This window comes from Antedon bifida, chromosome 3, assembly GCF_963402885.1.
Source record: "Antedon bifida chromosome 3, ecAntBifi1.1, whole genome shotgun sequence".
Taxonomy (NCBI): domain Eukaryota; kingdom Metazoa; phylum Echinodermata; class Crinoidea; order Comatulida; family Antedonidae; genus Antedon; species Antedon bifida.
The window spans coordinates 31,153,802-31,181,485 of record NC_136228.1 but is presented as its reverse complement, the minus strand read 5'-3'; the positions used below and the strand labels follow the sequence as shown (position 1 = coordinate 31,181,485).

Below are 27,684 nucleotides of genomic sequence, written 5' to 3'. Positions count from 1 at the left end.
ATGTAGGCTACTGTATGAGGATATTTGCTTGCATTTAGTTAGGCCTACCGGTTCTCTAGCAGAGGCCAAGCCTGGCTGTAGGCTTTAGGCTTAGCTAGGCTCACTTTCTTGGCTTTAGGCTAGGTTATGTGGGCCACTATCTGCCAACCACCCAAATGCATTAAAAGAACTTTTTAAATAATTCTGTCAAATTGTTTATAAAGAAATAATTAAACCTTATTACTACTACTGTACTAAAATGTATATAATTTAGAAAGTTAGACCTACCCACCGTCGGCTCTCGTCTATAGCGGTATCCACTCTCTCGACGTTGTCGTCTGACTTAATATGCAAATTATTAGACAACTTATCATACATTTTGATTGGTTGAAACTTCTATTCGTCGCATTACGTACGCGCGGTAGACTATCGTCAACAGAGGGCAGTATGAAAGAAACGTGTGTGTCAGAGGTCACAGTCGACATGTGTTTTTTTTCGCGTGTGTTGTGTTCTTGAATGGTCGTTGGTTTTTAGTGTATTTTATGCTTTAAAGTGTTTTAATTCGCTTTGAGTAAGTTATAGTTAGTTAGTTTGACAATATTAAAATCCTTAAAATTACATAAATAAATATTTAGTATTTGTTAGCATTCGTTTTTGAGAACGAGGTATCGTCGCCCAGCCTTCTTGCCACCGCACCGATTAGGATTAATTATGCTAGCCTATGCTAGGCCCCTAGTTAGTTAGTTACAGTAGTTGTTTTGGTGGGTTTGTCGGGAAGGATTCGAGGGTAGTAGAGAGTCATTTCGTCCCTTTCTTTGGTAAAGATGTATTTGTCCCCAAAACATGAAAAGCAAAGATGAACAAATTAAATTTTGAATATAAATAATAATACTATTTTGTGCTAATTTATGGTTTTATCAGGTAAATTTGTTATTTTCGATCCATTTTTTGGTCAAAGTGAACAACAATTAACATCAAATACTACATTTAAATTTACATAGAAACGCGGAGCATGGAAGAAGAAAACTTTCCTCGAGGAAAAGTCAAGACAAAGAATATATCTAAGAAAAAATCTTCAGAAAGTGCAAAACCTGATCGTAAGCCAATTGAAACTAAAGACGTCTTGTTTAAGGTGCTGTAACATGTTCTATAAATTTATATACAGTATTTTAGTAAGCATATTATAGTGTTCTATTTTATCTACATACAGTTTAAACATTGGCTTTTAATTATATCAGGAGTTTTGTAGATACTCCATTAAACCTGCAGATGTTAGCAAGAAGCTCCTGATCATACAGTTACAATTATTGTATATAATTATATAATAATTGAATGTGGCTTGATAATTTCTATTTGTTAATTCTAATTTTAAAATTTTGTTTTTCTCATATTTTCAGGATGGAAACCTTGGTAAAGAGAAGAAAAAGAAGACGAGAAAAAGAAAAGCTGACAAGCAATCAGGTGACCCACAAATAAAGAAGCAGAATAGAGAAGATGAAGAGAATTCAGAACTTTTATCTACCAAAGATATTGTCAAATATTTGTCAATTAAGGTAAAAGACCAAAGTACATACTAGAGAGAGTTCGTTTCATATATTTTCCATTCTTCAAATAAGTATAAAGTGTATATGGGTGGATGGAGGTCACAGTAAGTTCATTGAACTTTAAGTCGTGACCCCCCGTTTCAGTGTAATAATAACGTGTTATAGAGTAGACTAAACTATATGTTAAAAATGAAGGTACATAAAAATCAAGTACCTAAAAAATGATATTAAATGTTGGTATAAGATAATTATATTGCTAAATTGATTTTGCTATTTATTTAATTATTACCAAGGTATAATTAGACCAAGGTAGTTATAACATTACAATTAAACCTCTTTTTTATATTAGAATCTAACTGAAGAGACATTGTTACTTGGTGCAGTTAGAGAGATACACGACGTACAGATTATCATTAGTCTCCCGAATAACCTAAAGGGCTACGTGCAGATAACGGACATCAATGACAAGTATACGGAAAGGCTGCGAGAAGAGCAACAGAAAGGTTCAGCAGCGAATAAAGATAATAGTGATAACGAGGATGATCAACAAGTAATTTTATTTTTTATTATCAATTACCTTTCTTGTGTATTCTATTATTACAGTAGAAAGTGACAGACCTTCATTTAAAAGGAGCGTTATCGCGCTGGCACTCCAATGTGCTCCTAAAAACGATCTGAGGAGAGCAAAAAATACCGCTCCTTAATTTTTCCAATTTTTTCTATTGAGTGCTCTCCTCTTATTTCTTTAAATGAAGGTCTGCAGTAATAGTTATGAAAAGAACAATGTAATTTGTAATAGAAAAGCGAAATATCAGCGTGAGTATTTATGAAAGTGTGACAAACGCGAGAAAGTAACTTGCTATAACTACAGGGGTGGTGAATCGCTTAAGCATTGATTGATTGATTGAAATATATATTTATACTGGGTAACCTCTTCAGTCAAAGACTGGTCTCCCAGAGGGCCCAGTTGGTAATCAGTGGCTGTGATGTACTACTACACCGGGGTAACCCCCTACTTGTCTCGAAAGATGTACTAGGTTCTTTAAAGTGCACACGAGCTAGATGTGTACACTGGACCTACGGTTTATAGTCCTTATCCGAGAAGACTCGTTCTACCACCAGAACCATGGAGCGAGTGAGCCTCGAACCCTTGTCAATGTTATGGCTACGTAATTACGGTTCCACTGTCTTAACCGCTCGGCCACTCACTCAATGCATTGGCATCTATAGTAAACAATGGGCAGGTGTTTTCCAGCTTAAAATGCTTTGCCCCAATGCATATTTTTTTGCCTTTAGTTAACAAACTAGGACCTATTTAACAATATTATTAAATGTATACATTATGGAAAAGAGTGAGAAATTGCACCTTCACAAGATGCTGGAGGGTGTGTCGAATTATCGGGAAACTTGCACGATTTTGGGAGACTTGATAGGTCTGTAATAGACCAATATTTAATTAATTTCTACTTTGAATATTTTAGGAGGTACCCACACTTCATGAGGCCTTCAGTGTTGGTGATCTTGTCATCTGTAAAGTTAAAGAAGTGCGTATGACAAAAGGTTACACAAGAATTCTGCTAACTCTAAATCCAGCAGATATTACATCACACCTGACTGTTGATAACTTAAAGGAAACAATGGTAAGTTTTAAATGTTTTTTTCTTCACAGGAAACTGTTCCCTTTGTGTGGTTATCCCAAGACTGCAACAAGTGTTTGGAGATTAAATGTTATCTAGCTTACAACCATCTTTAAACCTTAAGCTCGGTCTACACTATCAAACTAGTTTGACAAAAAGTGTGATGTTCCCAAATATAGTAGTAAAATGCCTAAATATGGTAGTGATATGACATAATCATCTATATAGTCTATATATGGGCATATATTTTATTCCATCAGTGTCACTGAACTATCAACAATTACACCCCCAAATTTAGGTGAAATTCAAACTCAAAACGTTCATACATTCATTGCTACAATCCACATAAATCACACCTGCTAAATTTGGGTAATTTAGTACCCATTCTGGGACTATACTTGGGTCATATACAGTAAATAGTACACATATTCATTCAGTTATAAATATATACTTTATTTATTATAGATATTGCCTGGAAGTGTAGCCAGCATAGAGGACCATGGATTCATGTTAGACGTTGGCATTCATGGTGTCACAGTATTTCTACAAAGCAAAGATGCTAATCAATACATACATAATCAAAATCAAGGTGAACTTATTTGCATAAATTGTACACCTGTGATAATATAATTTTAATCTATACCTTTATTTATTCAAATTCATGAGTAAAAAATGGGACCAACAGGTGGTAAACGCCTCTAAAACGGTCCAGTCCCAATTGCACAGTGGCTGTGTATGTGGACTAGTACACCGGGGTAACCCCCTACTCATCTCGAAAAGGTGTAGTAGGTTCTTTAAAGTGCACATGAGCTAGATGTGTACACTGGACCTACGGTTTATAGTCCTTTTCCTTGAAGACTCCCTTGCTGATGTTATGGCTACGCAATTACGGTTCCACTGTCTTAACTGCTCGGCCACTTATTCACAAGTGTAATATGGAAATTTTTACTACTTAAATATGTTGGGAAAAAAATTTAAATGCTTGTGGTTACCTAATTATTTTACTTATTATTTCAATTTTAAATCTTACCAATAGGAAAGACTTTGTTTATTGGTCAATTGCTGCAGTGTGCAATCAAAGAGGTGAAATCCAACGGCAGGTCATTGATTGTAACCATTGATCGCAAATCCATAATAAAATTACAAGCTGAGGACACCACTCACACCACTCTACAGAGCTTCATGCCTGGTACGCGCGTAGAGGCTTCAATCACGTACGTTGGCCAAAGGTTCCTTGGTGCTCTTGTGCACAGTATGTTCAAGGCTTCCATAATGGACTTTCATTTGAAGGATTGTTTGCAAAATACAACTGATTATAAGATGTTTGATAAGGTATGTACTAATTTAAATTTTGTGTAGTAGGTGCAAAAGCTATCCAGTTTTTTAAATAGTGGGGTGGGGCGCCGAGACACTAATTATTTGACACCCTAATATGGTCGTAAATGGTAATTTCACACATAAAATTAAGGATAAATGGCACCGGATATGACACTCCCATGTATCTAAAGTTTGTTGAGGCCCCTCCCCATAAATTCGCGCCTGCTATCACAAACCTGATGTGTTATGGCTAGGTAGCGCATATGCAATCATGCAATTATTGTTTAATATCCTAATGATACATAAAATCCTTACTACATGTTTTGACAAATACATATTGTATTTGATTTGATACACTTTTCATATTTACCAGTTTCAAAATATATTCCATTGTATTCATTTGAACAATAAAGTATTATCAGTATATATATAAAAAGAGGTTTATTTCAGAGATTAACTCAAAATTGTAATACTTTAAATGTTTATAATATTGATATTTTTTAAAGGTTTATCTATTTTTAGATCTAAAATTGTAAAAGTTCTTTAATGTTTATTGTGTTCTTTGTTTTGTTTTATCTCAGCCTGTTAGTGGAGGTTTTTTTAAATCTCTGTTGGTTGTGAATTGAATAAAAAATAAAAATATCATTTTGTATCTCTGAAGGTATCTGCGTGTGTGTTATTCAATTGTCCTGTCACTAAGACACTTGGATTGACCCTCAAACCAGAGTATTCGGACCCAGCTACCAAGTTGAAGAAGAGTTTCTTCGGAGGACTAGCAATTGGAGATTTTGTGAACAAAGCTAAGGTTGAGAGGATTGACCAGAAAATAGGATTAATTGTTGATTTAAAGAAAGATGTTCATGGATTGGTTACTGTAAGATGTTTTACATTTTTGTACCTGTCTAATGGTTAATTTATTTATATGTTAGCCTAAAGCTCTGTCTACACTATCAAGCTTTATGTGACAAAAATGTGATGTGCCCATATATGGACATGATAATGTCATATCTCTACCATATTTGGTATATCACTACTATATTTGGGCACATCACACTTTTTTTGTCATACTAGTTTGATAGTGTAGACAGAGCTTAAGTTGAATTGATTTATATTGTTTTACTTGTCCGGCAATATTTATGTACGAGAAATAATATATTTGTTTTTTTTTGCAGACTTCTCATATACAGGTCGGTGAGAAAGCCATAACCAATCTTGAGGACAATTTCAAACTAGGTCAGACTGTCAAAGGTCGTATAATCGATTTAAACTTCATTGACAACCTTGCTATTGTGTCGATGAAATCTGCAATTCTCAGTGAACAGTATTTGGCGTTGAAAGATATGATTCCTGGCGAAAAAGTTAAAGTAAGTTTTCAGCTAGATTGACAGTACTTTTGTGTCAACAGGTCATTCCCCAATTGATATTCTCTCCAAATCTGCAATTCTCCAAATAGTGACCAGGAGTTTTGTTGAGATTAAGTTAAGGGAGACCTAAAGAATAATAAGGGAGACTATTTTGGTTCGTGCAAAATAAGAAAGTCTCCAACAAACTAACAAACATGACTAAAGAGGAAAAGGTTTTGTGCGGTTTAGGATAAATAGTGTTGGTGTTTTCGAGATGGTGTGACAATATAAATATTTCTTTTGTTATTTTATGATATAACATTTATGATATAACATTTATCTTCTTTTTTTTGTAGGGTACCATTACTGCTATACAAGACAATGGTTTACGTGTCAAGATTAGCTCCCACATTCATGGATTCGTACCCAGAGTTCACCTGGCTGATGTTCCCATCAAAAACCCCAACAAGATATTCAGTGAAAGTGACAAGATTTCGCTTAGAGTATGAAATTAATTTTTTTGTATGCGATTATTCTGAACCTTTTATTTATCTATTTACTTATGATGGTATAAAATAGAGACGATAGGAAAACTATTTCATCTGGTTTATTAACTTATGAACCTTACTTTGGTCTACAAGCCTAAAAGCAAATCATGCAACATTCAAAAGTGTAAGAAAAATTATAATAAAAGTACACAGTTAAATTACAAAACATGTAGAGCAATCAATTCACAAAACTTAAAATACAATTTATGACATTAAACATGATCGAGCAATTTAGCAATTGATATTCCCAAATATGGTGGTGATATGACATCATGTTCATATATGTGCACATCACATTTTTTTGTCACATAGAGTACTATTCGATCTTGCACTAAGTTGGACAAGCATTCACATTCAATATTAATTTTTTTTTCTGTATATGTATATTAAATATGATAGCATGTATTTATTTTAGGTGATCGAAGTCGTTTCGCAACAAAATCGCCTTATACTTACACACAAGAAGACATTGGTAAAATCAAAATTACCTATCGTTTGTGATTATGGCCATTTTGAGGAAGGCATGTACGTACATGGTACAATTGTTAACATACAGAAATTTGGCTGTATCGTGATGTTCTGTAACGAAGTTAAAGGTAACCTGAAGTTTTTTTTGTGTTTATATTGATCGCAAAATTGTTATGTCTGGTTTTAATACAAATGAGTTTCTTGAGCAAGGCTTCCATGGAAATGCTCCCTTGATCTTCCTTGGTTCTTACCTAGTTGAATTCAAAAAGCTGATCGGTTTTTCAAACCTTGAGGGAGAGTGAGTCTGCCTTTTTGCTGAAAAATCTTTTTCAGAGACTATCACTTAAAGAGATGGTAAATAGGCCTAACTTTGTAGCCTAGCTCATGACAATGATTTTACCCATTTGGGGGGAAAAGATATTTTGTCATTGTCATGCCACCTTTTATTCACTATTTTGTTTTGTCTTTGCTCAATGTGTATTGTATTTGTATACAAATTAAGTCTGATTTTTCTTTTGCCTGTTGGCATGAATTAAATGCAACGTCGTGACACTGTATTCATCAACAGATGTGAACCTTGACCTTCAGTAACTTAATTACGTAATTAAAGTGGTACTACATTAGAAGATGCTTGTTATTTATTACAGGTTTGATTCCAAGAAAAGAGTTGGCTAACGAGCCGGTTGAGTTTCCTAACAAGGTCTTCTACATCGGACAAGTTGTTAAATGTCGCGTGATTGAGACATTTGAACCGACAATGAAACGGGTTATACTGTCCTTACGAAGCGATTCTTTGACCAAACCGAAAAAGGAAAAGAAAGAAGAACCAAAAGTTGCAGTTGGAACTGTAATTACTGCTTTCATTTTATTAGTATCCAGACGTTTTATTAGTACCAGACATTTTATTAATACCCAGGCATTTTATTAGTACCCAGGCATTTTATTTTTTGTTTGGGGATAGTTAGTTTCTTACCATCCCATTGGGACATAGGCCACTAGTGCTTTTCGTAACAAAAGTGAATTAACTAATATAGTAGTTAGCCCAATTTGATAAATGATAGGGACTGTAATGGAACAAAACACTTGGGCAACCCCTACAAATGCCAGGTTTGTACACTGGACCTCCAGTTTTAAGTACTTATTCAAGAAGAATTGTTCTACCACCAGAACAATGGAGAAGTGTGAGGACCTGTGGCAGTACCCCTATCTAAAGCTCTGTTTGACAAAAAAAGTTTGATGTGCCCAAATATGGTAGTGATATTTCCAAATACAGTAGTGATATGACATCATCACATTTTTTTGTCACATAAAGTTTGATAGTGTAGACAAGGCTTTAGTTATCCACTCAATCACTTGACTCAACAGTGTGTTATAGTTTAATGAATTGAATTAATTTACTTTTTCTTCAGATTATGAAGGTTACCGTTCTGTCAAGTAAGGCTGATGATTTATATGTGAAGATGGAAAATGGGCAAGAGGCTATCATTCCCAAAATGCATCTTTCAGATTACACATCTAATTGCGATATTTTGCTTGCTGCTGCCAGAGCAGGAGATGAAATAGAAGCCATGATGTTTAACAACAAAGGGCCAGCTAAGCAACAAGTATCCTTATGTGTACACATCTATCCATATGTTTGTACTTCAGTAAATCTCTTTCCCATGCATTTGTCACATATTGATATAAATTTATTGTTCAACTCATGAAAGTATTTTTCCCCTTTCAATTAATAAACATTCTTTATATCTAATCATTAGCTCCATTGTTTTTTTATAGAAAGTGTATATTTCAAATTGTCAATGTTTTAACTTTAATTCATAAACCACTAGATACTAACATGCAAGCCATCTCTAATTGAAGTATCTAAAGCAGACAATATGCTTGGTGGTTTTAGTGATCTGCAGTGTGATATGCAGATGGTAGGCTGCCTTCGTAATATCATGCCTTATGGTGTGTTTGTGGAGTTCTTGAACAATATCATAGGCCTAGCACCACTTAAGGTAATTTAATCATTTTATTAATTTAAGTAGAACAATATTGGTGAGTTTTTTTTCAATTCAACTTTATTTCAAACTGTCCATATAAAACATATATATATAATAATAAAAAGAGAAAGAAATACAAAGAATTATGTGACAACCGTCCTACTCTGACCTAAATTGTACTTTATACTTAACTTAAATACATGTAATATTTAAAGTCTGTTTTGTAGTTTTTGAAAAATCAATGGTTCCATGATGGTTCCGAAACGTCAATCTTTTTTGTCATAAAATTTTATTTTAAAGCAATATAATTTCATAGCTTAATAATTATTTTTGTAGGATGTTTCCGACAGCTTTGCATCTGATCCATCTACTTTGTTTAAAGTCGGCCAGACGATATATGCACATGTTAAAGAAGTCAACGAGGAGAAGAAGCGGTTTTTGTTATCCTTAAGACCGTCTGAGGTGTCTGTTGATGTCACGCCAATTGATATCGTAAAAGGTTTCTTTAAGGAACAAAGTAAAATATTTAAGGAATTAAAAAGTCATGAAAGTAAGTGATAATTGTTTCTAATAATGTTTCTCCATGATTTGTGATTCCCACACATTCTTATTTGTTGAAAATCATAGAAGAGAATCTGTCTCATGTCTTCACATTCTATTCAATAAATTATTTGGACGTTTTTTCTAATCTTGTTGGGGGCTTGCCTTAGTGTTAAATGGTATGTAATAAAGTTAGTATTCCTTTAATAGGCGTGTCCCCTGCATTCTACTGCACTTTTTTTTCACATCGTGCTATAAACTATTACTTTGTATTTCAGAGTACAAAACTATTTCGAAAATGAATGTGGGAGCTAGTGTTACTGCAACTATCAAAGAAATTCAGAAAGGAGGTTTTCTTTGCCAGCTTAACAAGAATGTTTCAGCGGTTGTCCGAAAGAACCATTGTCCATTTAAACATGACCATGAACCAGGGGATAAGATCCAAGCGGTCATTCTCCATGTAGATTTTGTTAATGAAGTTGTTGAGCTCTCCATGAAAGAATATTTAGTGAACTTTGCAAAGGCATCGGAAAAGGAGAAATTGGTAAGATTTCGTTTAGTTGACAGTTCCTATAATCAAGGCAATTTAAGAACAGGGTGCTGAGCTCCGGAGATCAAAGGGTTTATCTGTGGCTTGACAGACACTAGACCACGGAGAATATGTACATAGTACAGTGCTATTGGTATTTGTCGCAGCCAGACATAAGATCAAAGGACTGTTACGAGTTCCTATCTTGTCAAGGCGAGCTCAGCGTCCTGTTGTCAGATTGCCTTGATATAATTTTGCAAACAAGTTTGATAAGATTGCAAGTGAATACTAGGCCTCACTAGGAAATTTAAATTTTAAAGTTTCCTAGAGTAGAATAGGCTTTATTGTTATATAAAATATAGTTTTTCATTAATATTTCAATTTTTATAGGTAGATCTTTAGCCCCTGGATAAAAATTTCAATTTTTTAATTACAAAACTATAGTTAATTATTCCGTTAAGAAATATACTTGTTTATTACATTTTTATATATTTTAATTTTATTAATTTTATTGACGTCCTTCATAGCCATTTTTGTTCTGAAAACAAAGTTTGTAACTCAACTCTACTCAGTTGTTTATATTAGCTAGTTGTAAATATATCTAGATATTTACATAACCTTAAGCACCCTTTATTGAGGCATGTGTTGTTTCTGTTTTTTTGTTGGTGTCCGGTTATAACTGACTTTAGAATTCTAGTAAACATAAAATGCAGGTACTGAAAAAAAATATAGTCCATTTTATACTTTGCATGACCTCAGCATGTCAATCATATCATTCCTTCCTAAGAGAAAGGGAGAGGGCCAGAAAGGGGGAGAGGGCCAAAAAAGGGAAGGGAGAGGGCCAGAAAAGGGAAGGGAGAGGGCCAGAAAAGGGGAGGGGAGAGGGCCAGAAAAAGGGAAGGGAGAGGGTCAGAAAAAGGGAGGGGAGAGGGTCAGAAAAAGGGAGGGGAGAGGGAAAGAAAAGGGGAGGGGAGAGGGAAAGAAAGGAGAGGGGAGAGGGAAAGAAATGGGGAGGGGAGAGGGAAAGAAATGGGGAGGGGAGAGGGAAAGAAATGGGGAGGGGAGAGGGAAAGAAATTGGGAGGGGAGAGGGAAAGAAATTGGGAGGGGAGAGGGAAAGAAAAGGAGAGGAGAGAGGGAAAGAAAAGGAGAGGAGAGAGGGAAAGAAAAGGGAAGGGGAGTGGGAAAGAAAAGGGAAGGGGAGTGGGAAAGAAAAGGGGAGAGGGAAAGAAAAGTGGAGAGGGAAAGAAAAGTGGATGGGAGAGAAGATGTATCTCTGGGGATGTTTCGTTTGCCCGAGTACAATATGTTTTTATAATTCATATTACTACAGTGCTGTAGGCATCATAATGATTTATTACAGCCTGTTATGAATATTATGTTAGATCAGACAGTCAGGGTCACATTACGTACTTGAAAGTCAGTTAACCACAAAACAAAGACATCAAGGGTATATAGTATTTTCTCAGGATGTTTTAAATCTATTTGTAGGTTAACTTTGCGATTTTGATTTTGGCCATGGCCTGTTTTCACCTCAAACCGCATTTCTTCTTCGTTGAATTTATTTTTTAATATACAAATTTAAAACATTCTTCTGTTTTTTGTAGCTTGTTAAAACTTAAAAGTGTATATTTAAGCATGGATTGTGTATCCCCTTTTTATAGGTTTTGGTTATTAGTTTTAGCAAGTATAGTTCCTGTCGTTTGTCACTAGAATGGTGTCATGTTATTAAATCTGTCATTTAGAGATGGCCCAAATAATGTGACACATTAGTAAGTCTGTCGAGCATAACTCAAATGCCATATAAATAGTTTTTTTCTTAATGAAATTAATTTTAAATGATATTAAAGTTTTATAAATAATTAAATCAAATATTCAGGTGATCTAGATTTTAATGTCCAATTTCCCTCCGTCTTGAAACAAATTTTTGCAAATTGGACATGACAGTGTTGGTATAAATAGCTTGCGGCAATGTTAGTGTAAACGTTAACAAGTTTTGGTAAACTGCTTGGGATCATAAACTAAACAAACCGCAAATGTATACGTGATGAATTCTCAAATGACATTTTCACCACAAAGATCTACACTTTAAAAGTTGGGTTGTTTTCAGATATAAACTGTTCAAGTTTCTAGATTTTTTATAATTATTTTAAAACATTCATCATTTTATTTTAATTTCAGTCAAAGTCAGAGGAGCTAAAGGTCAAAGTTGAACTTGTAAAAGAGTACTTTGCGCTTGCGTCTACAGAAGAGGGCGCTCTTTTGTATTTACCCACTAAGAAGGTAGAGTATGTCACTTCAATTATAAACTCGACAACTTCTTCCAATTTAGTTTTTATTTAAATCTAAAACATTTCTCAATAATAATCTGTCTATATACATTATTTACAAAGTTTAAAATGTAAAAACACATCTTACTTTCTTGGTCTGAAGCTCTGTCTACACTATCAAACTAGTTTGACAGAAAAAAGTGTGATGTGCCCAAATATGGAAGTGATATGCTCAAATATGGAAGTGATATGACATCATCATGTCCATATATGGGCACATCACATTTTTTTGTCACATAAAGTTTGATAGTGTAGATAGAGCATAAGTATATACTCTGATTCCAACCTGAACACATGGTGGTACCATACCTATATACCGAAGACAAGATTTTTCCCTTAATTTTTCTTCTATTTCAATAGTACTTTTCCCCTTATAGTACAGTAGTCACCAACGTAGTTTGTTAGACATGCACAAATGCCAAATTCATGTCAGACATTCGTCGGATTTAACACATTTTAATGATTTGTTGGGGAACACAAGATAGTAGTTAACCTATCTCATCAATCTTAGATTGAATGCTTTTAAAACTTGCAGCCTTCTGTTTATGATAACATTCTGAATTGATATAAACATTCATAATGCTATGTTATGAAAGTAGAAGAAGCAGCCCTTCAAACGTGTGACCCTCCCACCTATATTAAACATAATTATATTGGTATATTGTAATAAACTTGAGCACAATGGTATTCTATCAATAAATGTAGCATTTTCATGAACGAAAGAGCATAGTTCGGTTATTTCTATCCCATTTAATACAATAATTATATTATATAGACTTCTTTTATCATATCGTAATTAGCATGAGATATCCTTAATAAATAATAATCAAACAAAATGTACTCTCTCGCAGCACTACAATGATGTCAAAAGTGGAGAAGATATCTTTAAAGTAGGCGAGTGCTTCAAAGCAAAGGTTTATGGGTATGTAAGCACATATTTTATCAACTTTATGTAGGACTTCATTTGTTACCTTTTTAATGCCAAAAAAGTATTTCTAGCTATCTCGGTCATTGTCGTATAAACAATTTATTTTAGACCCAAGTGATATAATTTTAAAATAGGATAATGGATTGATGATTGGATGACAGAAAATGCTCAACAAGTGTTTCATAGAAATGTCACATTTTAATGTAATTATCTTGACATTTTGTTTATAGTCGACCACTTTTGTTTAATGATTTACCAGGCATCATTCCAATTTTGTTTTTCCCTGGAGGCAATGTGTAGGTTGGATCTTTACTACAGTAGTATTTTCCACCTGGCATAACAATCCCCAAGTTTATTTATTCACTTGTACATGTGTTCAATACAGATGTAATAATTGATCATTGTAAAGTTATAGGTCGCAAGTGAGAATGTTAAACCATAATATTTATATCATTCCTCTCATAAATAATAGTTATACCCAGTACAGTAGACAAATGGGTGTCTAAAATACTGTTTTTTAAATGGTTCTAATACAGTAGAACCTCTATTAAGGGGACACATTTGAGACTCAACAAAGTGTCCCCTTAATAGAGGTGTACAATGAATAAGCATTCCTTGTAGTTTTGAAACATACTGTATATTGCCCCTCATTCATTTCATGAGAAAGTGTCTCCAGAATAGAGGTGTCCCCTAAAAAGGAGTTGGCTGAAGTGTTAAACATATCCCCCTTGTTTGTTTCAGAAGAAGGTGTCCCCTTAATATAGGTGTATAAAAAGAAGACTTCTACTGTATAAGCATGCTTAATCTAGTTGAGACTTCTCTTTTTAGTAGACCTTACCACTCCTCTATAAGTACATGATGAAGTAAAATGATTCATTACTTTTACTATCCATATGAGAATTCTTTAAAATTTGATAAAAGTCCGACATGCATTTCAGTTTCACACACATTGTTTTGTATTTCTTCATCCTGCCATAACTCTTCATTAACGTCGTCCAAAATAAACACATTTACTGGTTTGCGTAATTTTGAACGTACTTTTTTAACAAGGTATTTCAGAATAAACAGAACTGCCGTTATTGATAAAATAATTAAAAAAGGTATCGCGATAATCTCTCCAGGACTTTTTTTGCTCCCTGATGGAACAGTTGTGTCTATATTATTTTTGCTTGTAGTTGTAGGGCTCTTCCTTGTGCCATCCAGTGGTAACGTAGAAATCTGCAATGTTCTGCTAAGTTTTGCTTGGTGTTGTGTCATGCTTTTTGGCGAGTTTGTAGAAGAACGGAGAAGTTTTGATTCTGTTTTCTCAGATGTTTCCTTGGTGGTGCTTTTGATCGTTGTTAAGCTACTTTGTATCAAACTCGAGAATGATATATTTTTTATAGTTTTAGTATTTTGGGTGGTTGTTGATATTTTATTTGGTTGGCTATTTTTATTTGTAGTTAATAGGTTTAATGTGGAACTGTCAGGTGATGTAGTCTCAGTAGTCTTCACAACTGACATTTCTGTGGTTTCTTCCACATCCATAGTTTGATCTATATTTGTCAAGGTAAAAATAGTCTGAAGAGAAGGAATTGAAGTAACATGAGTATCTTCAACAATTTCAGAAGTAATCATGGTATTCAAAGTTGTCCAGAAACTTGAGATTATGTCCGTTGTTATCGTACTTCCTAAATTTGATTCTTCCATTTTTACAGTTGTAAAGTCATTTTGGTTTTGAGGAATTACAAACACATTAAAAGACACATTACTGGTTCCCAAAGGATTAGTAGAAGAGCAAATGTATGTTCCATTATTTTCCTTGTCAGCGTCAATAATTTCCAAAAATGTGATATCATTTACATAATCATATTTTCCGAATAACGTCTTTCCAGTAGGACCTTGCCAAGTAACCCTTGGAAATGGAATTCCTTTGACATAGCAGTTTAGGGTCATACTACCTCCCTCAACAATGCTCAGGTGTTCAAACGTCGTCCTCACAAGAGGTTGTATGCAGTTACTTGATAGATCTACTACATCTTTTTCTGCAAGACTTTCTTCTTGCGATTGCTCTGAAGAACAATGTGAACTAACATATAAATTAGATGTATTCACCGTTGAGTTTTTAAATTCTTTGAAATTACAATCACACGCAAGATTGTTCAACTTTAAATCCAATCTACTGAGACTCGGAGTTAGTTCTATCAACGAGACAGGAAAAGTTTCAAGATTATTACTTTTTAAAACAAAATTTGTCAATTGAGGTAGACAGGTCGTTGTAGTTGGTAATATTAAATTTTCTATCAAGTTGTGAGATAACTGTAAACTTTTGATAGAATGTGGAAGAAAAGTAAGATCTACAGTTTTAAGCTGATTCGTTGAAAGATCTAGATTTTCAAGAAACGGCATTCCTAGAAAAGAGTCAGAACTTAAAGTTGTGATGTGATTTATTGATAAATCAAGGTTGATGAGTTTTTCAAGATTCCTTGTTTGAAGTCCGTGTATATCGGTGATAGCGTTTCTATACACTGAAAGAGATACCAGTCCTGATGGAAGTGCTCTTAAAAGCTCATTAAAGTTTGATATATTATTGAATTTTAGTTCAACATAAGAAAGATTGTTTGCGGACTTGAAACTACCCTCTTCTATTGTTTTTACATTATTTCGACTTAAATCCAGGCTCCATAATGAAGATAAACCACCAAATACTCCCACTTGAATTCTCTTCAAAAAATTGTCTTTTAACGATATTATTCGTAAATCCGGGAGATTATGAAAACAACCTTGTTCTAGGGAATCTATGTCAATCATATCCATATGTAGTAGAGTTAAAGGTAAATGTTGATCGAAATATTCCATTCTGCTATCCTTGAATGGATTGTGACTTAAAAACAATGAGGTTAAACTCTCTAAGCCGTAAAATATTCCTTTCGAGAGATACTGCAAATTATTATTTTCAAGATTTAATGAAGTTAAATTGGAAAGATCATTAAAAGCGCCATCATGTATCCTGTTAAGTTTGTTTGATTTTAAATGAAGAGTTTCCAAAGTGTTTAAACCGTCAAAAGCATTTTCATGTATTTCTTCAATTGCGCTGTTCGATATTTTAAGATTCTTCAACCGGTAGTACTCGGTGAAAGCATACGATGGGATATGCGTGTACGTTCCTGAAGTCAGCTCGAGCGACAGAACGTGCAGACAAATATGTTCATGTGGGATACAGTCAAAATTTTTACACACGCATTTTTGACTTTGGTGGTTATATCTACAGGAAATAATACTAGTGTCATTGCAAGACTGTGTCCTGTTCTTTGGAATCAATGTTAAAATCCAAGTTAGAAATAATATCCAATTGGTTGCTGTCATTTTCCTTATAGTAGAGATTCTGAAAAATATATTATATATAGAATAGTGAGTTATTCAAGAGAAACAATCCTAGATTTATTTAATTTATACTATTTTTTGGCAGTCGGTCAGCAAATTTGAACAACTGAATTTGAACCCAAAACATTGAAATTAGGCCAAATAACTAGGCCAATTAAATAAAAAAAATATTTTTAGCAATAAAAAAAATAGTGATATTAGACTATAAGGAAACTAAAATTATAAATACCATGGCAATATATAACTAATTATAAACACTACAATTTTAAACACACCATTGAATAAAAAATATAATACCAAAAGTAAACTATATTTACAGTTTGTTATATAAAGTTTGCGGTACACCACATATATTAGTTCTGAAAAAGAACTATTGAGTTTATCGACATTTCGATGAATATGTTTTGATCGAACAAATATATGTGGTGTACCGCCTGTTTCTGTGAATAAATTAACTTCATTTTCTTGGGAGCAGAAACAGGACAATTTTGTGGTAACCAGTTAAAAGGCAGCGCAAAAATAACGGGTTAAAAACACCCATTCAAATCAGTGTTAGAACGCCATTTAACCAGTTATCACTGAGCATTTCTTAGCTGCAACACGAAATAACGGTTATTTGATTGACAGCTTCTGATGAGTCAACTACACTGCAGTAACGTTTGAATTAACCACCACGACCAATTGCATTTTGGGTAATTCTAACGATTTTTGTCAGCGACCACCCACTGATTTTTAAACTGTTATTTTGGAGCAAAAATTGAGCAGAAATGCAGTCAATATAAAAATTACATTTTTGAAATAATCGGTTTATTCGGCGCTCTGCAGCAGAAACAGACCCTATATCAACATTTTATTTCGCCATGCAAACCTTCAAACAATATATTTACAGTTTAATAACATAAGCTTACCAGGTGGTTGGTATTGCATGTCAAGATTATGAAATATAAACATTAATTGTTATTTTAGAAAATATTTATTTTGCCAGTATCTGGAACGTTTAGCAATTACATGCTTCCACATCCTGCAGGGAAATGGCTTAACTGCTTTCTCAAATTTCATATTTGATAAATCATATCAGGTAAATGAAAAGTGAATGTACCTTTTTATCTTTAATTTGTTATCAGTATACGATTAAATTTATTACATCATATGATGGCCATTTTAACAAATACCCTTTATGAAAAATTAGAAGAAGATATTTAAAAATATTAAGGTATACCAATCATTTTGTTTGTAGGTTATTAATTTTGCTTTCAGAGCTATGAAGAAATGTTGCTATCTATTGTTTTGTGACATATACAATACAATAAACAAAATATCATTTTACTATAAGAGCCCTTGTATAATTATTTTATTCTCAAAAGTAATTATTTAAAAACAATTACTGTATGTTATTATTTGCTGGTGTTCCATACTGGTACTGACTACATACAAACAAGGTCAAAAAGGAATATATAAAAACGCCTACCTTGATTTTGAACTATAAAATAAAATTGTCCTATGAAAGAACTTACTTCAGAATTCTTATTCACAAAAAGAGCATTTGTTGTTCGTTGGTCCTCTGATTCGTATAAAGCATTGTCTTCCTATTATTTGTTTCTGCCAGCCGCAACATGTGCACATGCAGTGCGACAGGTAGATCGTGTGTAATAAATATAAAAAAACACTTCCTTGAACACTTCACTTGATGCTGACAAACCTAATCTCCCAAGGTGGGAGGAGCACACTGGCATTGTCTAATTGAGTGACCTAAAACAGTTAGAAGGTCAATAGAGGTCAGATTAGCAGCTGTGTGGCAATCTGTATCACCTGGATTGACCTTCAACTAGTAGGTCATGTTCAAGTTATTGCCTCAAAAATCTAGTTGAAAAACTTATTTTTTTATAGTATGTGGCATAATAAAATAGACAAAAATAAACTATTTTAAGACAATTTTGTTGTTTTTATTTGTTTATAAAATATAAAGTTAGAATCTACTATGCTAATAACCAAAACTAATTTGTATCTGGTTACGTATTGCCATGGTTACCTAAACAAATGATGCTATTGTAAATTGCTTTGGTCCCTGGGTATTCTCAGATTTCTGCACTTAGGAAATAATTTATGGGACAGGAAACTCCATTTGAAAGTTTGTCAAGGGACTCGTTATACAGATGGTGGTCTTGTAAAATCAATGGGCCGTATTGTTGGTATTACTTACATAAAGTCATGAATTATTACACAGTTCTGTAGTTGATGACTAATATGATGATAAAATAAACGATTATTGTTATTAAAACATCTGTATACCATTTACATTGATAAACTATTGACATTGTATGAGGTAATGGTTTTAAGTTTAAACTGATAATATTCTGAATTTTTCAGAACTATTTCTGGAAAACAGGTAGCCGAAGTTGTAAAAGAAACTTGCGATAGTGACGATGAAAGTCAAAAATTTATACGCTTTGGACCGAAAGAGATGGAAGCTAAAGCCAGACAATATGGAGTGACAAGAGGAGGCATTGTAGAAGCCAGGTATAATGATGTCTCCCAAAGTCTGTAGCAAAGTTCAGGTTTTCAACAAATCCATTTTTTATTTTGAAGTGCCCTTTTCTATAGACCAGCAGTGCATGTAATGGTTAACTTGAATTAAAAACCTGAATTACAGAGCTCCTGTTTGTTGTGAGATCTACGTTTTTTTGCTTGCGTTGGATTTTCATTGCAAAATATGTACATATTGTACTACTAAGTCCTTCATGAAACCCAGCTTTTAAAGCTTCTTATTTCTTTAATTGTGTTACATTTCTTTTTTCAACAGAGTCCACTCTGTGAAAGAAGGACAGGTCAATGTGGTGGTCAATGACAAAGTTCAAGGCAGGATACACATTACTGAAATTGTAGACAATCCCACACCACATGTAAGTCAAATATAGACAATAAAATAATACAGAAATAGTACAATAAACACATTTTAATTTAGTATACAATGAAACTATTATATCTATGTATACATTCATTAAACCTGCAAGCTGTATAACTCAGTTATGCGCAATATATTGAAAGTAGGTCTGCAAACACTATTTTTATTTTTTAATAATTAATACTCCATTAATATCATATTAACACCATATTATGACTGTAATGGTTAACGTAGGCTTATGATAAATAATACAATTATGATGTCATGTTTCAAATCATTTAGTGCTTGAGAATTGTAAATATGAAAATAAAATAAAGTTTTGATTACAAGAATAAAAACTTTCATGTTTTAGGGTAAAAGTTCTCTGGATGGGTTTAAAGTAAAGCAATTCTTAAAGGCGCGTGTGATTGGATATCGAGAGATGAGAATGAACAGATCGCTGAAGATTACCAATCAGTTTACTCAGTTAGGCCTGGAGCTCAGCGTTAAGCCAAGGTAGTATTCAGCAACCTAATGGTTGAGGTCTAAGCAAAGTGAAAAAGCATGATGTTAAAATATAAAACAATTTAGTTGGATTTTTTTCCCAATTTTTGTTCAATAGAAGGAGAAAACCATACTGCGGATGTAATTAATTATGCCTTTTATTTTGGAACATTGTATTATTATAAAAAAATGATGGAGATCCTGAGATGAATGATACTGGTGTCTTTTTTTTAAGCCTTTATATTTCCACTTGTTTTTACTTCTGTGATGCAATTGATTTTGTAACTATGGACGTACGTTCCCGAAATAAAAGTAAAATGAAATGAATGAATGAATTATTATTCAATTCAATTTATTCCAGATTTTACAATACAAACAATAACACAATACATCACACATGCTAGACCCGGGGGACTCCTACAGCGAACTCAATCGCTTTTGATGAGACGTCCCAGCCTGCATATTTATTGAATTGTCATCTAGAAGTTTGTCAGTAACTTAGCTCATAAAATATGAAAGAACTTAGATAATTTATTTCATTTAAGTTCTCTGTAATTTTTTTTATTACAGTAAAATATCGGATGACTATGTGGTTCCTAGCAGACATGTATCGGCCAAGAAACAGTTACATTCATTCCAGCCTGGTCAACAGGTCACTGTATTCACTCAGCAGGTACGTTTCATTATTCCTATTCCTATATTGCTAATTTTGTTATAAATGTATGATTAAATAGCAGATTGAAAACAATACATTTTCATTGCTTAGTTTTCCAGCAATATTCTCTGGGTACATGTCACACCGTACGTTGGTGGTAAAATCCATCGACTTAACATATCCAAGAAGTTATCTGTGTTGGAAAACCCGGATAGACATTTCAAGAAGCCTGGCCAGGCAGTAGAAGCCACTGTGCTAGGCTTAGATGATGAAGAAAAGGTGCTACAGCTATCCATGATAGGTGAACTTTTTAGATATTATATTGATATTATAAATTATAATTACATAACAATAAGATTACATTATCCATATCATAAAACATAATTTAAAGATGTATTGTCCCCCAAACATGGAAAATGAAGAGTAATAAAATCAGACTTTAAATAGGCCATTTTGCAGTTTTAATAAAGTTATTCACTTCTGTAAAAAAAAAAAAATTCAAAGTATTTCAATTATAAAAAGACAAAAGAATTTTTGATTTTAACCAACAACCATTGTCTGTCACCAACAACCATTGTCTGACAAAAAGTATTTTTGCTTTAAATTAAATTTTTTTCAGGTAAATAATTTTTGTTTTCAGTCCAGTTTTTTGTCAAAATGAATAACTATTATGTGATATTAAAATAGCATATTAAAAAAAAGTTTGAAAAAAAAAGTTTAAAAAAAAAAGTTTTAGGGGGACAATATATCTTTAAGTTTACTCAAAATTAATATTTTATTTTATTCATTGTAGGTGAACAAAAGAAAGAGATAAAAGAGAAGACGATTGTAAATGGTTGTATCAAGAAGGTGCTAACTGACCGACTGTGTGTTCAACTACCATTTGGGTATTTTGGTAGTGTGTTCATTACAGATATCAGGGATCACCTTAAAGAGCGCCCTCTAGAAGGCTTTAAAGCAGATCAGTATGTAAGGTATGTTATATGTTCCGTATGTATCGTCAAAGTGATTTTCTACAACTACAGAACATCTTCTTCTCTGATTTCAATCTTTTCCAATAATATTCTTACATAAACAATTTTACTTATAAAAAATATATAAATATAAATAATAAATAAATAATAAATTGTGCTTATAGGTGTGCTGTATTGGATGCCGAAGATCGTCATAATGTGACTTTATCATTACGGCCATCACGTATTAGTAAGCATAACGACCCTGGCGCTGATCAAGAGTTAATGTCATTGGGCGATCTGAAGGAAGGGGCAGTCTGTAAGGGATATGTATCGGAATGTAATCAACAGGCATTGTTTATATGGTAAGACTAATTATAGTTGATGCGCCTTAAAGGAGGCCATTTTATTCAGTTTATTATAATGTTGATGTTGGAGCCAAATTTGGCATCTAAAGATTACGATTTGGGCTGGCCCTGTTTCGGCAATCAGTAAACACGCAATAAAGTTAGGCCGACTCTGGGCCGGATGCAGCCCTAGACCACTTTTCAAGGTGGGTCCAGTAGTGGCTTTTATGTTTGGGCCAGCTTATTTAGTGAACCATGACCAATGGCTTGAGAAAATGAAGTAAATGAATCATCAGGGCCATCGTTTGGAGCACAAGTGTAAACACACTGGATCAGGCCCAAACAATTAAATTTGGACCCGATCCTGGACAGCCCTGGACTCAATTGTAAGTGTAAATGGGGTCTCAGTGGTTTTTGTAATTATATTAGCATGTATTGTAGCAATAGATTTAAACAACCACAACATCGTGTATTTCGTTTATTTTTTTCATACAGTTTATCTCGAACTGTAACTGGAACTGTGAAGCTAAACAATGTATCAGAATATTATATAGAAGATTTCTCATCAGTTTTTCCAGTTGGTAAATTGGTTTCTGTGAAAATTATCAGGTTAGAATTATTTGTAATTGTGTATCAAGTTGATATGTATTGTAGATATAGAGCAGAATGTCTACACTATCAAACTAGTTTGATGTGTGTGTGATGTGCCCAAATATGGTAGTGATATGCTGACAAATATGGTAGTGATATGACATCATCATGTTCATATATGGGCACATCACATTTTTTTGTCACATATAGTTTAATAGTGTCGAGCTTAACAGTTTTTTTTTACATTTTCTTAGAGTGAACAAAGATAAAAACAAAGTATCCATGTCGATGCTACCAAAGGACACAGGACTACCAGATGCTGTGCCAGAACATCTTAGAGGTCACTTCAAAGTTTCAAAGAAAGGTCAGTATGTCTTTAGCAGCAAATTCTGACAAGAGATCAAAATACAGGAATAGTTTATGGTAACCCCAAATTTATTTGAGGATTTCTTTTGTGGGCATAAATTTACTCTTTTAATCAAATTTGTAGAATCAAGAAAGAGACAATGCAAGCAGAGACGTTTGAGCAAAGAGTCTGATGACAGTGGTATGGAGGAAAGTTCTTCAGATGAAGAAGAAGAGGTAAATGGCATAGAGAGTTTGATATACTGTAATTAAGAATTTATGATGAAATTATAATATATATATTATATTATTATTTCTTTATACTGGGTGACCTCTTCAGTAAAAGATTGTACTCTCAGTGGGCCCAGTCATGATCAGTGGCTGTGTGTTACAGTGGCTGACTGTGTAGTAGTACACCGGGGTAACCCCATACTCGTCTCGATGTATTGACTTTTATGTGAAATTGCTTTTAAAATGTCATCATATAGAATGTATTTTCATTACAGACGGCAACATCAGTTCCAAGTCTTAAGCTTTCCTCTGGATTTTCCTGGGATGTTAATCTGTCCAAACTTGGTCAAATTGCCAAGGATGATGATGTTGACTCAAGTAGTGAAGAGGAGGAAGATGATGAGGTATCTGATCTTATATTATACTAGAGTAAAATGTCTAGAAAAACTACTTTGAGAAAGCAAACCTCTTTCGTTTGTGTTCGATTAGTGAGTACTACCAATAGGCTCATTTCACCAGTATGATACTAAAGCTCTGTCTACACTATAATATTGTTTGTGACAAAAGAATGTGATGTACCCATATATGGACATTATGATGTCATATCATTAGCATATTTGGGCATATCACTACCATATTTGGTCCCATCACACTTTTTTTGCCATACTAGTTTGATATAAATGTCTCTTGTTCTGTAGTGGAATAGATTGATGTTACCATTTATTAATTTAAAACAAAACTAATTTACAGCCAGAAAAGAAAAAGATGAAAAAGGAAAAGACCAATGACAAGAAATCTGAAGAAGCAGAAATACAGCGTGTAAGTAGCTGCTAATATTATTGTGATAAATTAAGAAAGTGCTACCTTCTGAGGTAGGAACTTTCTTATTAAATCTAGTTGCGGTTGTATTTATTTTTTATTATAACTTGTTTGTTTGTTTGGTTCTTTATTTCCATTCACAAAAAACATAACCATACATAAATAATCATTACAAAACAAAAGAATGGAAACTTATTAATTTATATTTATAGAGGGGGACCCTAAACAGCGTATGCTGACAATCAAGGGGCTCTCATGATGATTTATGTGTCTGTGTGAGATAATGGCTGCATGTATACTAGTACACCGGGGTAAACCCCTACTCGTCTCAAAAGATGTACTAGGTTCTTTAAAGTGCACATGAGCCAGATGTGTACACTGGATCTACGGTTTATAGTCCTTTATCCGATGTTATTCATATCATTTTTGTTTTGTAAACAATTATATTTTGTTTTTGTTTGTTTTATTTGTTTTCTATGTGTTCTAATATGACAATACTGTAATGTACGGTGAGAGTCAATAAAATATATTAGGAGGTACCACCAGAACCATGGAGCGAACGATGCAAACCTTTAACCTACTCTTGCCATTTTAATTGTTCATTTTAGGCTGAGCAATCTTTGATGCAGGAAGATCGTAAACCAGAGTCAGTGGATGACTTCAATCGTTTGCTTATTAGTTCACCAAACAGTTCAATGGTTTGGATTGGATTCATGGCATACCATCTACAGAACACAGAAGCTGAAAAGGCTAGGGCTGTAGCTGAAAGAGCTCTTGAAACTATCAATTTCAGGTTGGTAATTTATACTAATGTTCCATCAGGATCTATGACATGCTCATGACATAGGATTAGGTCCTGTATAGTGAAAAAAAGATGTTAGCCCTACTCTGACGTAATTTATACTTTATACTAAATACATTGAGAATACTTGCGGAAAGATGTGCAAGTAATTCTCGGGTGGAACTATTCTGTGAGTGATGTATTGGGTTACAACTTATGCATGAATGTCTTTATTACATGTGTTGTATGATAATCAGACCAATAGTCCTGGGGATATATTACACTATTGTACCATATTTTTGTGACATTAAGTAAAGCTCTGTCTACACTATCAAATTAGTTTGACAAAAAATGTGTGATGTACACAAATATGGTAATTATATGACATCATCATGTCCATATACATACATTTTTTTGTCACAAAGTGTGATAGTGTAGACAGAGCTTAAAGGAACTGACCACAGAAACATCCACTCCTTTCACTCTTGACAGGGAAGAACAAGAGAAATTAAATGTGTGGGTAGCCTACCTAAATCTTGAAAACATGTATGGAACCGAGGAAACGCTTGTTAAGGTTTTCGAGAGGGCGCTACAACAGTGTGAGCCAATCAAAGTTTTCCAACAGCTTATTAGTATTTACCTTAGAACAACTAAAATTGAGGTAAGATTCTATTTCAAAATTGCTCTAATGAAAATGTTATCATGCCTAAAAGTTTTGGTCTGTGCCTCACAATTAAAAGTCTATAAATATATATATATTTAACTGTTTCTGTCTGTTTTGCTGTCTAAGTTGTTGGTATTATTATTAGAAGAAGCATTTTCTCAGATGAAGGAATTGAAAGAAAAATAGAAGGAAAATTCCAATTTAATCACTTTACATGTATAAAACGTTTACCCCAGTTACATCAGCAAATTTGAATAACTTATTCTAGGCAGCTGATCAGCTTTTTACTACAATGGTGAAGAGGTTTAGATCTAACAAAGATGTCTGGATAAACTATGGCTCATTTCTCATGCAAAATGGCAAACAAGATGCTGCACATAAGTTGATGCAACGAAGCTTCAAAAGTCTTGAAACCAAACAACGTAAGTGAACCAATCATATTGCTACACAACGTATGTTAATTTAAAGCGAACCAATCATTGCCATTGTTTAATGTTGACCAATAATATCAAGTGGGATATTTCTTAAGACTAAAATTTAATCTGAACATGAAAAAATTACTTAATTAAAGCTCTGTCTACACTATCAAACTTTGTGACAAAAAAATGTAATGTGCCCATATATGGACATAATGATGTCATATCACTACCATATTTGAGAATATCACTACCATATTTGGGCACATCACACTTTTTTTGTCAAACTAGTTTGATAGTGTAGACAGAGCTTAAAGTTATTCCTCCATAATCTGAAGTTGTTTACGATGCTTGTAATGTATATGTTACGGTAGAGAATATCAATGCCACAAACTAGTTTAGTGAAGAATTTTCATGTTTTTATTTTGAATTTATAAAACTCTGTTTGACAAAAAGTGTGCCTAAAAATAGTAGTGATATGACATCATCATGTCCATATATGGGCACATCACATTTTTTTTGTCACATAAAGTTCGATAGTGTAGACAGAGATTAAATACTGTACAAAAATCAAAATAGATTCAGGATGACCAAATGAATCTTTACACAGAAGAGTTAGTTTCCATTTGAGGTCCTAGAAACAAATCTGATAAACAAACCTTTTGTTAATTTACATTAGATGTTGATGTAATCGTGAAGTTTGCTCAGATGGAGTTCAAGTTCGGCGAGCCTGAACGTGGAAAGACAATGTTTGACAACGTTTTGTCGAGTTACTCAAAGCGCACAGACATCTGGTCTGTGTATTTGGATATGGTGATCAAACAAACAGATGCATCTAACACAAGGTTTGTATTCACATTATAAAAATAAAATGAATCATTTAGTATAATGAATATAATACATAGAGATGCTACTAAAATACTAGAGTCATCTAGGCGACTTCTCAAAATGGCTGCCTTATATCTGTTCAAAATATTGTTTTATTTTATATAAAAATTAAAATTAACCTAAAATATTATGAATAAATCAGAATATGTATGTGTTTTTTTACACAGTGAAGTTAACTATTGTTAATGGCAATAAAATAGTCTTACATTTTCAAATACGAGAATTTTATAAGAAATTGTTCTTTCGTTGAGTGTTGGCTTATCTGATTGGTCGATTGATGCGTATCAGATGGTGCCTCTCCATGTTGGCTCAGTTGTTTTGCTTTATAATTACTTGGAATTGACAAACTAGATGTATAATATATCTATGATATGATATCGTCTATTGAATGCCATGTGACCCACAATCGTCCAATCAAATGAAAGGAATCTATTTAGATGTTATAAAACACAACATGATTGTAACGTACAGTAATGTAATAATATGAATCTCTTTCTGAGATGAAATTGTGTACAAAATTTATTGATTTTCTTTGTAGAAACTTATTCGAGCGTGTCATCACTCTCGATCTGCCACCCAAGAAGATCAAGTTCTTCTTTAAACGTTACCTGGACTATGAAAAGAAGTTTGGCGATGATGGTACAGTGAAAGCAGTAAAGGAAAAGGCCGTGAAATATGTTGAGAAGAAATCTTCAGATCTTGGTTGAATTCGAGAGAGACTTTCCTGCAGTTGAAAGTGATGAACTATTATGTACCTTAATTGAGATATTATACTATTTCTGATATTTGTGTTATTTACAAAGAACTTGTATAATAAAGCATTACTATGATTAAGGGTCTTGGATAAATTTGATCATAGCCTTTTTTCAGCAGAAAATCAATTTGAAAATTTAATTAAGGAAATCTTATAGTTTTCTAAATTTGTTTTTATGATAATTCATACAAATTACAAACTTACATAATAATAATTACAATAAAATTTTATTAAGATTGATGTATGAATTTGGTCGTGAATTATGTATGGGTGGTGTCCAATATGTGTTTAATGATAACCTTTAGGACAATACAGTACTTTATTAAAAGACATTATTTTAAGACA

The 27,684-nt window shown here is 33.3% G+C and overlaps 1 protein-coding gene across 1 annotated transcript; it reads left to right on the top strand.

Annotated features, from left to right (window-relative positions):
* Positions 1–432: 432 nt before the first annotated feature.
* Positions 433–27,684, top strand: LOC144837418 (protein RRP5 homolog). Its single transcript, XM_078692498.1, has 35 exons — positions 433–550; positions 981–1,111; positions 1,377–1,532; positions 1,873–2,073; positions 3,005–3,163; positions 3,626–3,749; positions 4,197–4,492; positions 5,139–5,351; positions 5,650–5,841; positions 6,177–6,323; positions 6,784–6,964; positions 7,484–7,683; positions 8,246–8,440; positions 8,666–8,836; positions 9,158–9,371; positions 9,640–9,905; positions 12,071–12,172; positions 13,071–13,141; positions 18,878–19,027; positions 19,311–19,410; positions 19,765–19,907; positions 20,466–20,568; positions 20,662–20,851; positions 21,344–21,524; positions 21,689–21,868; positions 22,346–22,459; positions 22,696–22,805; positions 22,932–23,023; positions 23,293–23,421; positions 23,768–23,836; positions 24,445–24,629; positions 25,110–25,278; positions 25,550–25,703; positions 26,377–26,542; positions 27,124–27,684. The coding sequence occupies exons 2-35, from the start codon at positions 992–994 to the stop codon at positions 27,290–27,292; spliced, it is 5,412 nt and encodes a 1,803-aa protein (XP_078548624.1). The 5' UTR covers positions 433–550; positions 981–991; the 3' UTR covers positions 27,293–27,684.